Source organism: Podarcis tiliguerta (assembly GCF_965153285.1).
Source record: "Podarcis tiliguerta genome assembly, chromosome: 6".
Lineage (NCBI taxonomy): Eukaryota > Metazoa > Chordata > Lepidosauria > Squamata > Lacertidae > Podarcis > Podarcis tiliguerta.
In genome coordinates, this window is record NC_139539.1 from 77,613,721 (window position 1) to 77,626,826 (window position 13,106).

General features: G+C 42.4%; 1 protein-coding gene across 5 annotated transcripts in view; it reads right to left on the minus strand.

The window, feature by feature from the left end:
• VAV3 (vav guanine nucleotide exchange factor 3) overlaps nucleotides 1-13,106 on the minus strand; it is a 205,487-nt gene that overhangs the window by 8,158 nt on the left and 184,223 nt on the right. For 3 of the 5 annotated variants that reach the window (XR_014512441.1, XM_083445166.1, XM_083445165.1), the window contains exon 25: nucleotides 10,225-10,369. Coding sequence is in view for 4 of the 5 variants with exons in the window: in XM_083445166.1 (XP_083301292.1) it covers nucleotides 10,225-10,369 (145 nt within the window). In the remaining variant the exon portion in view is untranslated. Of the gene's footprint in view, nucleotides 1-2,616; nucleotides 2,701-10,224; nucleotides 10,370-13,106 lie in introns of all 5 variants that reach the window. The other 2 variants (XM_083445167.1, XM_083445164.1) reach the window with 1 other exon arrangement.

Sequence of the window (13,106 nt, forward strand, 5' to 3'; positions counted from 1 at the left end):
TTGAAATGCCTGATATAAAATCACAGCCTGAAAATAAATTATGCCCTATTTTTGTCACTATAGTACCTAATGCACAATCCCTTTAAGCATCCAGTATTATAAATATAAGAGTACATCAATACTTTGGGGAGAAAAGGAAGGGGGAGGGAATAAGAGAATCCGCCATTTGATTACCGCTTACGTTTCCAATATGTAAACATTGTCCACTACTGGCGATAAACCAACACTTTTGCCAAAGTTGAGCCCTGGAGACTGACCCAGAAACTCCAGCGGGTGCAGAATGCCGCGGCGAGACTCCTTACAGGGTCCTCACTGCGGATCACATTCACGTGGTGCTATACCAGCTGCACTGGCTCCCAGTGGAGTACAGGATCAGGTTTAAGGTGCTGGTTTTAACCTTTAAAGCCCTATACGGCCTAGGACCCTTGTACCTACGGGACCGCCTCTCCTGGTATGTCCCACAGAGGAACCTACGGTCTTCAAACAAAAACATCTTGGAGGTCCCAGGCCACAGAGAGGTTAGGCTGGCCTCAACTAGAGCCAGGGCTTTTTCGGCTGTGGCTCCAATCTGATGGAACGCTCTGTCACAAGAGACTAGGGCCCTGCGGGACCTGACATCTTTCCACAGGGCCTGCAAGACAGAGCTGTTCCACCCGGCCTTTGGCCAGGGCACAGCCTGACCCCCTCCTTTGGCAATCCTCACAGAACTCTAGCCCAATGGTTGCCATTAATTTGATTTGAATTAATTTTATAATGAAATGATTTTAGAATGTTGTATTATTTTACAGTTGTTGGCCGCTCTGAGCCCGGCTTTGGCTGCGGAAGGGCAGGATATAAATAAAATATTATTATTTATTATTATTATTAAAGTTGTCAAATGCTGTAATTTTTCCCTTACATCACTTAAGGAGATGTCAACTATGACAGGAGGAAAGCAGCAACCATGAGGACAGGAACTCCAAGAATGCACAGAGGCTAAATAAGGAGGACTTTAAGTAAGGGGTTGCTCACATCAAGCAAGATTTTGTGACAGATGTTCCACTAAGCCAGGATTTCATTTGAAATCCTGCTTCCACAAACAGGTCATGAAGAAACCAGTCCTTCCTTGTTACTTGTATCCCCTTGGATACAAACACCAGGTCTACAAACAGAGGCTCCATTTAGCCATGGTGTCAGTAACCTCCAGGAAAAATGTCTAATCTTCTTTTAGTCACTGTGTCTAGAACAGTTAGCCAACCAGAAGCCCCAAAAAGATTTGCAAAGCAGAGGAGCTAACAGAGTTGCTGACTGTCATGCATCCTACTTGCCATTTGGCAGATTTGCCTCAAGTTTGTGGAAGTTTATTTCCCACCCATCCTTTTGCTAGCCTCCATCTCCTGGCCCACCAAACCATCTCATCAGGGATGGGGCACCTATGGACTTCCAGATGTTGTTGGATTCCCAACTCCCATCAGCCCCAGCCAGTATGTCTAATGGTCAAGGTCTGCAGCAGTTGTTGTCCAACAACATCTGGCGGTCCAGAGGATCTGTTTCCAGGCTGTATTTTAATCAATTCCTCATATTCTTAACCTACCAGATTGGCAGTCCTAGGTATGGATAGTTATATCCTGTATTTCTAATAAAATATGCTCACTCTGACTATGGAGGGTCTCTTTTAGCTATCATGTGATGATTTTTACTCTATGTAAGACCTTTTTTTACTGATATCGCACACAACACACAAACACATTTTAGGACTGGGTGAGCTGTAAATATAAATAGATATATAACAGCAGAGGTCACATCCGTAGAGCTCTCTCTGCTCTTAAAAGAAAAAAGAAACTTGGCCCTTTGTGGCATCTTAAAAAATTCTAAATGCTTCTTGACGTACAATAAAAGTTTGAAAGAGAATAAGAAACACAATACAAATGCATAGAAAATAAAAACAGATGGATAGTGTGCATGCAAAACTCTAATGAAGGTTGTTGTTTTTTTAGACTGAAGTATTTTACCAAAGGATGCTGTTGCATTAAGCTCTGACTTAGGGATGGGACGAATATTTTGATTCACAAAAGCATTGTTTTCAGATTTTGAGACTATGTCCAGATAGAATATGGTAATTTGAGATGTTCAACAGCTATTTATGGTATCATCATGATCATACATATTAGGCTTAGTTCAGCCACAGCTGTGTAGAACTGCAAATTCTGAATGCATATTATTATTCCAGGATCAGCCTTGATGGCCTTTCAACATTCTCACAAATGTATGGCAATCACCTGTTTGAGAGCAGCACCTGCATAGCTGAGAAAACACTGGCCAACCAACCTTTGTATGTGTTCATCTGTGTGTCAGATCACATGGCAATCCCACTGAATGGTGCCCCATTCACTTGTTTGGCCAGGTTAAATATTCTCCCAGCCGTGGGGTAGCTGTTCAGAAATAAGTCACTTTCAAAAGGCTTTGAGACCATCTTTATAAACCATAATTTGGTGTTTAGTCAAATTATATTCAAATGAGGGGGGGCAGGGGGAGAATCCGTCCCTTCCCTAGCTTGCACTGCACACAGAAACAGAAATATTTTATTTGCAAAACAGAAGCAAATTGAGAAGAAATATAAAAGCAGTAAAGCAGTACCTGACCAGAAAGGAGTGGAGGAAGGGGGAACAAAGCTGTAGTCTGGAGGAGTTACAAAAGAAAACCCACAGAACAAAGAAGGGGCTTAGAGAAAGAAAGGAAAAAGAGAGAGACAAGCAAAATGACATTGAAATATTGATAAAATAATATTGGTAATATAATACTGCTGATAAAATTGGTTAAATGATATTGAAATGTTAGCAACCCACACCATACATTTAAAACACTCTTCTATTTTTAACTACAGGATCCTGGGAACTGTAGTTTGTTAAGGGAGCTGGCCTCACAGACCTACACAATTCCAAGCGCCTGCAACGAACTACAGTTTCCTGCATTCTTCATACCTCATAAAATGGTATAAGAGTGTTTCAGAGGTATGGTGTGGCTGTCTCTGTTAACAGGAAACATGGATTTCCCTGAAGAAACTTGGTGTTTTTTTCAGACTCCCCAAACTCAAAAATCTGTGCCTTCTCCCCCCCCCCTTTTCCCCCTCTTACCAAGCTGAGGTACAGAGGCTATGGATTTGCTCTAACTCCTCCACTTGTATAGCTCCATTCCCCACCACTTACTCCCCCACCTCAGAATTAGTCTCAATGCACAGTGTGCAGAATGAAGCCATTAGTCAATGCCTTCCACCCTGGACGGGTGGGCATTTCGAAAGCCAGTGTGGCATTGTTAGTGCTTAGAGCGTCGAGACTATGGTGGGGAAGACCCAGGTTCGGACTTCCACTCACCCATGAAGCTTATAGGACCAGCCACTCTCTCTTAGTCTAACCTATCTCCCAGGATTGTTAATTTGGGGCACGGGAGAAGCAAGGAAAGGAAAATGCGTGTGTCACTTTGAGTTGGGGGGGAGGCCTGTTAATTAAATAAATAAAGCAAGTGGCTTCTAGAATAAACAAGCAAAATAATATGAATCAGTTTTGTGGCTTATTTTCACTGGAAAAGGTATGCACGTAGAAGTTGGTTGAATTGTTGTTTCAACAACACTCCTGTTCATGACAGGGCAGCAAAACGCATGCACAATGGTTACTTTTTATGCACTACTTGCTAGGCGCTAAAAACTTCCTAACGTAGATGTACCACTTTGTATTGTGGGCAGCACCATGCAGAGCATAAATAAGCCACATCACTGCTGTCATTTCCTGAATCAAAGACAACACAAGTTTAATATGTGCAACTTCTCTTTATCACATGTGGTACGCAGACCTTCCCAAGTGTTCCTATTTTCCAGGAACAGTCCTGGATTTACAGAAGCCTATCTCAGTTTCTGATGTGGTCCTGGAATGTCCCGCTTTTCCTTAGGATGTCCCTATTTTCATCAGAAAAATGTTGGAGGGTATGTAGTTAGGCGACTCCCAAGCCAAGGAGAGGAGTACAACCTTTAGAAGACATCTGAAGGCAGCCCTGTTATAGGGAAGATTTAAAAATGTTTTATTATGTTTTTATATATGTTGGAAGCAGCCTTGAGTGGCTTCCATTCTTATATGGAATAAGAATAATAATTCATTGGAGAAGTATGCAATAGGAGAGTTCTTTAGGCAAAGAACTTATGTTCTTTTCTTTCTCTCCTTGGAGGCTACATCTGTCCCCCTTCCCTTGCACATAGTACTAGCTCATATGGAAAGTGGCTGCGACTTACTTCACCCCTTCACTTTCCTGATGTTCCAGTGCAGCAGAAAGCAGAAGGGTCTTGGTACTCCATCATAAGGTAAAAATGTAAATAAGGTAAGGACCCATGCATGGTTAAGTCCAGTCAAAGACAACTATGGGGTTGCAGCGTTCATCTTGCTTTCACGCCGAGGGAGCCGGCGTTTGTCCACAGACAGCTTTCCAGGTCATGTGGCCAGCATGACTAAAACACTTCTGGTGAATTGGGACATCAGGATGGAAGCCAGAGCAGATGGAAATCCTGTTTAACTTCCCGCCGCAGCGGTTCCTATTTATCTACTTGCACTGGTATGCTTTCGAACTGTTATGCTGGCAGAAGCTACGACAGAGCAACGGGAGCTCACCTCATCGTGCGGATTTGAACCGCCTACCTTCCAATCGGCAAGCCAGAGAGGCTCAGTGGCTTAGACCACAGTGCCACCTTTACTCCACCATAGCCCAAATCAACAAATAATGTGGCACAGAATACCTGACTCCAACCTTGCCCTAGAAACCACATAGGCCCAAAAATGCACAAGTAATCATCATAGGCTGCAGTAAAGCTCACTCTGCTATTTCCTGGATCCCACAAGGTCATTGCAAAAGAACCACATAATTATGGCCTCAACCACATTTTGAATAGAAATAAGAAACCAAGAAAGAGCTGACAATTTTCCAATCTAGTTCAATATTACTTCTTCTTCTTTTTCCCAACAACTGAGCAATGCTCCAGGATTAGCAGGTTGAAAAGGAAAGCTGGTAATGTATACTTCTCTTTCACAATCTATGGAGGAAAATTGTTCCTGGGTTGGGACTGAGCCTCTTAGCAAAACCCTTGGCCAACTCCCCTCTATTAGCCTGAGGTGAAGGGAGCACGTTAGATCACTATTTTCTCTTTTTAAACATTTTATATGGAGATATAAGATGAGACGATGCTAGCCTGAGACTTTAAGAAGATGAAGGTTCAAATTCCTAATCAGCTATGGATTTCCAGTCCCACTCTGGACAAGTCACTGATTCCTTTTCCAAAAAGGAAGGTCAAGAAAATAGTTTTTACATATAGGCTCTGGGAGGGCACGTGGAGTCTTTTCTTGGTGAAACTAAGGAATGGGACATTCTTTTTATTTTTTATTTTTTGCAACACAGCCGAGAAATCCTTAGAAACATCTTCCCCTGAAAACCTGCTGCTTTTCAGATGTTTTGGAGTACAACTTTCATCAGTCAGAGTCAGCGTGAACAATGACTACGACTTCCATGTAGTCCAAAATAACTAGAGCGCACCAGGTTGAGGAAGGCTGGGTTAGCAGAATCCAGCCTTTAATTACTTCACTGGTGATTTATCAGCCACTTTACCCTTAGAACTCAGTGTGGCTTCTTAAATGTGCCGTTGGATCATGTTTTCAAATTGTATCAGAAATGTGTGCAAGCATTTGTGAGGCAAATCAACAGGACTTCTGTAAAGGAAAAAGGCAAGATTCTTCTGGATATTAAGAGACTTGGATGAACCACATGAATATGGGTAAATCAAATATGAACTGATTGGACTTTTGGAAATTTAGTGTGTGTGTTTTTAAAATGCCATAGTGCAAATGTCATCAATGTTGCCCTTCCCTGGTGGACCCTTCCCTGGCACCTTGCAGTTCCATCTGCTGAAATGAGGCTTGAAAGAAGCATTTACAGTATTTTTCGCACCATAGGGTGCACCGGACCATAGGGCGCACCCAGTTATTAGGGGGGGGGGGAATCAAGAAAAAAAATCTCCCCCCCCAGCCCCAAAGAGCAGTGTACAGGCTGCGCACAACCTCTCCCTGCCGGAGGGGTTGCACGCAGCTATAGCACAAGCCAAGGCAGGAGCAGGATGGATCCCGCTCGCTGTTTTGGCTTCCCCTTTAGCCCCGTGCAGTCTCTCCTTGCCGGGAGACGCTGCGCAGGGCTTTCCTGGCTTTCCTGGTAGGTGGGGGGATTCCCTCACCTCTCCCAAAAGCCCGCAGAAGCCACGCAACCCCTTTAAAGAGATCGCGGCTTCTCCTGGCTTTTCTGGGAAGTGGGGGAATTCCCCCACCTCCCGCAAAACCGGCAGAAGCCGCGCACACTTTAAAAGGGCTGCACGGCTTCTCCTGGCTTTCCTGGGAGGTGGGGGGATTCCCTCACCTCTCGCAAAAGCCCGCAGAGGCCACGCAACCCCTTTAAAGAGATCGCGGCTTCTCCTGGCTTTTCTGGGAGGTGGGAAAAGGGACTGATGCGGCCAGTCAGTCCCTTCTCCCTCCTGTGGAAAAGCCCGGAAGAGCGCACGGAGCTTGTGTGCGGTTCTTGGGGGCTTTTCCCGCCTGCCTCCCCCCTGCATTCGCTCCATAGGATGCACACACATTTTCCCTTGCTTTTTAGGAGGGAAAAAGTGCGTCCTATGGTGCAAAAAATACAGTATGTTAAGGTCAACGCAATAACAGGTTGTGGTATGTACTTGGTTACAGTATGTGTCTGGCACCTAAAACAGTTTGCAAATGTGCCCATGGACCCAAAAAGATCGGTGCACCCTGGCATGATGAATAAACAAAAGAGTAGAATTTTTTCATAAACGACCATTCACATGGTAGAAAGTAGCTATAAGTATAAACTATTAGTTATTATAGTGAAATTATTTAAACAGTGAAGTGACTCAGGACCTAACTTTAGATGAGGATACATAGCATGAGGTCAGAACAGGATATTAATTCCATTAAAACTATGAACAGAGTAGACACCTAAGCCCAAATGTAGCAGTAATATATGATGAGTACAACCTTAGTTCACACATTCCCCAAACTTCTGCTTCCAGTTGTAGAATACAGCAGTTTGACCACTTCATGTGAACGCTGCAAACTGGTTTTGTGTTCAAAGTAGATATAAATGAAACCACGACAGAACTGTGACTTCAGATTCTGGTTTGGAAACAGAGGCTTGAACAAACTACTTTCTGCTGCAATGGCAAACATCAGAAGAAGCAAAACTTGAAGCAAACGCTTCAGATCTCTTTCCCCTTGAACCCAAAGGATTTAGTGTGGCTCCTTCTAATAACAAACCACATTTTTTGTTGTCCCATCTGAATCAGGCCCAAAACTGTAGACCTATTCAGGAGTTCTCAAAATGTATCTGTATCTGTGGAGCAAAGTGCCAGGCCTGCACTAAGCAAGAAGATCAATAGGGGAGACATAAACCCAGTTGGTTGAATGCAGTTACTATCCTCCTTGGTTACAATACTCATGCAGAGTTCCCAGCCATGGGGAGGATCACAGGCACATTCAGTTAACCACATACCTACAATTCCGCTTTAGATATTCATGCTCAAAAGGGGAAAGTCAGGGGAAGAGAAGCAGGAGTTAATTATATTAACGTTAGCTGCATTTACTAATTTAACAAGAATGTGTGTACGATACATGTGCCTGTTCCTACACAAGAATAACTAGAATAAAATAACAGACCCCTGAAACGAAGTGAGACAAGAGAAAGAAGTGGGGATTTTAAAAGCTCTCAAGCAATTGCAAGGGAAAAGGAATGCATGTACATGAATTAGAAACTGAAATAAGCATTAGACAGGCAGAAAAGAAAAGAAAATCATAAACTGACAAAACAACGAAGACTGTTTGATGGGGAGAACCGAATGGGGAGTAGAGAACACGATAGGAAGGACAAGATAATTTTGTTTAATTCTATGCACACAAACACGCAACTAAGTCCTGCTGAATTCAGCGGGATTTATGAAGATGGCCAAAGGCATATTTTTGCCTGAGACAGACAAGATGGCACCCCCTCCCCATTCCACATACAAAAGCTGGTTGGACTGGCAAGTAGATCTTACTTCACCACTGCAGACTAGGAAGAACTGGACAATTTTAGAGTTGGAAGGTACCTTGAGGGACATCTAGTCCAACCCCCAGCAATGCAGGAATTGGTTGCCCTCCTCTGCACACATTTCAGATTGTCAACATCTTTCTTAAATTGTGGTGCCCAGACCACAGGTGTGGTCTGACCAAGGCAGAATAGAGCAGTACTTCTGTTGATGCAACTTAGAATAGCATTCACTTTTTTTGCTGCTGCTGCATCACTGTTGACTCATGTGAAGCTTGAGGTCTACTAAGACCACCAGATCCTTTCCACATATGCACTGCTGGCAATTCATGTGTCTCCCACATTACAGTGTGCTGTAAGCAATACAAAGTGATAGAAAAACTGCCTGATTTAAGCAACATATGTGAGAGTGTCCTATTTATTTTCCTACGAGCCTCATCTGCTAAATAAGAAGCTCTCGGAAATAAGAGGTGAACATCTAAAATGAGCAAAAAGTGATGGGCTCTTCAAAATTAGAGCCATGAGTGGCCATAATGGGATCTTTTTGTTTGTTTGTCAACAGCATTAAAAGCATTCCTTCCTCCTTATCAGATATTGAGTGTTATATGGACCTACTTCGCTTAAAACAATGCAATTTTGTTTTTGAAGAACATGTACAGATCATCTGGCAGTTTTTCAACATGCTTCCATTTATCAATTGAATATTATTAGGCCACACTTAATTCCTTATGTCTAAAACAATGAATTTTATATATAGTCGTACCTCGGTTCTCGAACGCCTTGGTATGTGTATGCTTTGGCTCCCGAACGATGCAAACCCGGAAGTAAGTTCTGGTTTGCGAACGTTCTTTGGGACCCAAATGTCCGACGTGGCTTCCGGTTGAGTGTAGGAAGCTCATGCAGCCAATCGGAAGCCGTGCCTTGGTTTGCGGATGTTTTTGGAAGTCAAACAGACTTCTGGAACAGATTCCGCTTGAGAACCAAGGTACGACTGTACATTGTCAATTGCTGATCAAGTGGTAATGAAGACATGCTTGTGAGTGGGGTGGGGTGTGCAAGTGTGTGCACACACAAAAGAAGGAGAGAGAGAGCACACATTCAAATGACACAAATGTTATTCATTCTGTCCACTGGATGCCCACCCCATAGTCCAGGGATGGGGAGCCTGTCCTCCCCCCAAAGGTTGTTGGCCTACAATTCCCATCAGTCCCAAACAACATGGTTCATGGTCAGGGTTTATGGGAGTTGTAGTCCAGTAACACCTGAAGGACCAGGGGTTCTCCATTGCGACTATATTCAGAAGGTTGTCATTAGATGTTAGGGGAGAGGAGAAGTGGGAAAGCTTAACCCTTCCCCTGCCTAATGCTTTTCCACTGCATTCCCCTTCCGAAACTTCTTTTCTCTAGCCATTGTTCATTGTCTATTGGCCCTGTTTAGGGAAGTCTGATGCTGTATTGTTTTTATATTCAGTTGGAAGCCGCCCAGAGTGGGCGGGGTTTAAATAATAGAGTATTATTATTATTATTATTACTACTACTACTACTACTGCTACACACACCCAGCCTTTTCTCTTAAAATATGAGCCTTTTCCCTAATGAATTTTCGATGTTCGATGGTGATTCAGATTCTCATGCCAAAGCCTTCCATTCAGTATCTAGTCAGGCCCGAGAAAGATATTCTAACAAGAGCAACATTGTACAGGAAAATCTGTTAAGAACTTAAAAGTTTTTTTCACAGAAATTCTGCTCTATAATCTATGGTTTTAAATCACACAAATTATTCATTTAAATGCCAAATGCAAGATTAGAATTACATGTTTATTAATTCATGTAGCCGAAAACAGCGCAGCCAATGCAAAATGTCTGTTTACAAATCAATCGCTCACTTACATTTTTAATAGATGTTTGAGCGGTGATTTGATTTAAGGACAGGCAGTCAGGAAGTCTAACTAGACCTGTTCATAAACCTGTCAGCAGATCCTGTTTCTGCTTAGCTGCAGGGAAACAAAACAAAAAAAACCTAGCTAAAAGCATTATCATATTAATTGGTTCTGTGTCAAAAATGCAAAATGAAGATGTTTTTAACCTGCTGCTATTCCTTTGTTATTAAATGACAACAAATTCTAATGCTCACAGTTGCCACATGCTCTGTTCCCACTTGCTCTGTTGCTCCTTTGGTCCAGTGAATTTTCGGATTCTTTGTATGGGTACTGAAGAGTTGTATCCAGACTTCGGAAGCCTTCTTTGAGAGAGTGGTGCTTGTAATACTCCACAAGTTCCTTACAGAAGACAGGGGGAAATAGAATAGAAATCTTTAGTTTGTGCTCTTCTCCCACCAGTATTTAAGGCACAGAAACTTTAATGCAGCTTTATAGAAATAGATGCACCCAGTTCACTACCGGTGCAGGAATAGAACTGGAACTATGTCGGTACTCTTTGCTTGTTATTGAAGAGGTACTTGTGTGACGAAAGATGGAAGACAAGGCACATCAATTACACAAACAGTACAGGTTTAATTCATACATGAGAGATATTGCATTTGCATTTTCAGCATTCAGGAATTAAGCTGGAGGGCATCTGCATACGTGAGACTGGCCTATTTATCATAAAAAGCAGGTGGGGGTAAGCGTGTCAGCTTCTTAGTGAAACAATTCTCACATTAAGAAGAAAAAATATCCTGCACACTGAAACAATCATGCCAAGCTAGAAACATTCACCATGACACCTACATTTCTCAGCACAGGGAATTGTGAGCCCCTCTTCAGGGGTGTAAGTCCTAACATATGTTTATTACTTTGCCTGGCATTTGTGACTTTCACCTCATATTCCTTTTCCCCATGTGGTTATCACTGACTCTACACTTGTATTTTTCCTTGTACATACACTTCAGGTGTATGCGACATATTTTTCTCATATGGTTTGGCTTCCTGATACACTTACAAACCATTCACATGATGTTTTGACCCTTGGGAAGGCCATTACTCGTAACGCACACCAGGAACCCACGCCACACAGGTAGAAGTCTTTGCATGCGCTCAAGCCAGTGTGCAAGTAAACACAAAAACTAAAACTGTGCTGAAGTTTCTCCTTGTCCAAGATCAGCATATACATTTATCCAACTCCTAACGGTCAGCTGTAAAAGTTAGCAATCACCATTTGTAAAAACACCAGTGACAAACGTACTGACTAATCCCGAAGCAGTAAAACCAACCCACCAGAAGTTCTCCTGCAGCTTAGAAAGTGAGGTGGTTTTAAAATGATGATAAAACGAGGTTTTCTACATGTACAGTTTTGCAATCAACAAACCAGACACTCCTGTCCAGTTGTTTTGTAGTTACATGTGCTGAAGTTCTTTAATGTTAACTCCTTACTCTAAACTCTCAATTGTTATTGAGAATTCTGTTAACTGTACGATCAGACCATCCAAACAAACAGCCTTTTGTTTTGTCAGAACCTTATTTTTGTGGGCCAGCTATTGTTTCTTTCCGATTTTTCATATGGCTGTTACGGAAGCATGAAGAATCTTTCTGAATTTCAATATGAATTGGCCCTGATATGGCTGTTCCAAACTAAGGTGTGGATTGCCACATAGCTATCAACCAGGTTTCATACTTCCTGAATCTTCTGACTCGGTTCTCCACTTATCAAAATGATTGTTTAAAGTGCTTCTGTTTAAAGAAAATCATTTTTAGAAACATGTATTGAAATACTTATCTAAATGCTGATTTAAAAACAAAAATACAGACAGTAGGGAACAGACTTTTGAGCAAACACATGCAGAAGTGACAAGCATCAGTTAAAGACTGATTCTTCCATCCCTAGTTACTGCCTTCCAGCCCAATTTAAAACCCTCTCTTGTTCTCAGTGTTGCAAGAAAAAGTTGAATTTTCATGGAGCAACACAATAATGTGCAGGCATGTGGCATAATGAATACATTAGAAGGTGAGAAAAAACTCAGTAAGCAAATGATCTTTTTTTTTTTTAATGCTCATGAGTCATACCGCTCATAAAGGAAGCTTCCAAATGCCTTTGAGCTCCTCACATGCTACTGTATGATCATATGTTCCTTAAAATTAAAAATGACATGGTAGAAAATCCTTTTCAGTATATCTTCTCACAAATGTAGGTATATACAAAGTGCTTAAAACTGCACAGGTGACCCAGAGATTTCCAAACACTGACCACAATCCAACCAAAGCTATACAGTTAAATCCATTTCGATTTCCACTGCAAGAAATTCAAGTATACACTTAATACATTTACTGGAACGAATGGGACTTAGAAGTGTTTAGCTTTGGCTCGATCATTAAGATCAGCTCAGTTTTGAACTGCTTATGATCTACAGCGACTCTTGCCAGCATGAAAACCTTTCCCTACTGATGGGTTGATTTTCTCCCCAAACACAAAAGCTGTCATAACACTATTTCTGTTTTACCTTTATCTCTACAGTGTGCAATGGTATATTTTCTGCTGACGGCAACATATGAGAAAAGTAGCTGAGAAGAAAATCGCGGAAGGCCTCACGTGGGTTCAGTTTCTTATTAGACATCAGCCCTATTCAGGTGTTTGAGCAAACACATAAGGGCTTAAACTGTGGAGGAAGACAGGGGTGTGTATACCAGCCCAACTCCAAATGTCCCACATGCTCTGGCACCACATTAGACCCCCATGCATTCAGTTGAACACGCTCCAAAGATCCCTGCGGTCAGGAACACTTCTTCTTCAAACCTTCATGCTTAAAACACAGCTACCGCACTTCAGGATACAGGGTGCGGTTTACATGTGTGCTCCCTTCTCTTCCACAGTTTAAGGCCACATAACATTTGCCTGAAAGCCAAAATAGGGATAAGCTGAATACTGCGTGTGCCCATGTCTATGTGTGTGTGTTGAACATCTGTGTGCAAGGAAGCTCCAGTTCCCCTTGTCAAAGGATTGCTTCCCTCTTCCTGTGCCTTTCAAATGTTCCCAAAAATGGCAGGTCAGCTGTCTGTGAACATGCCACCATCTCACCTCCCC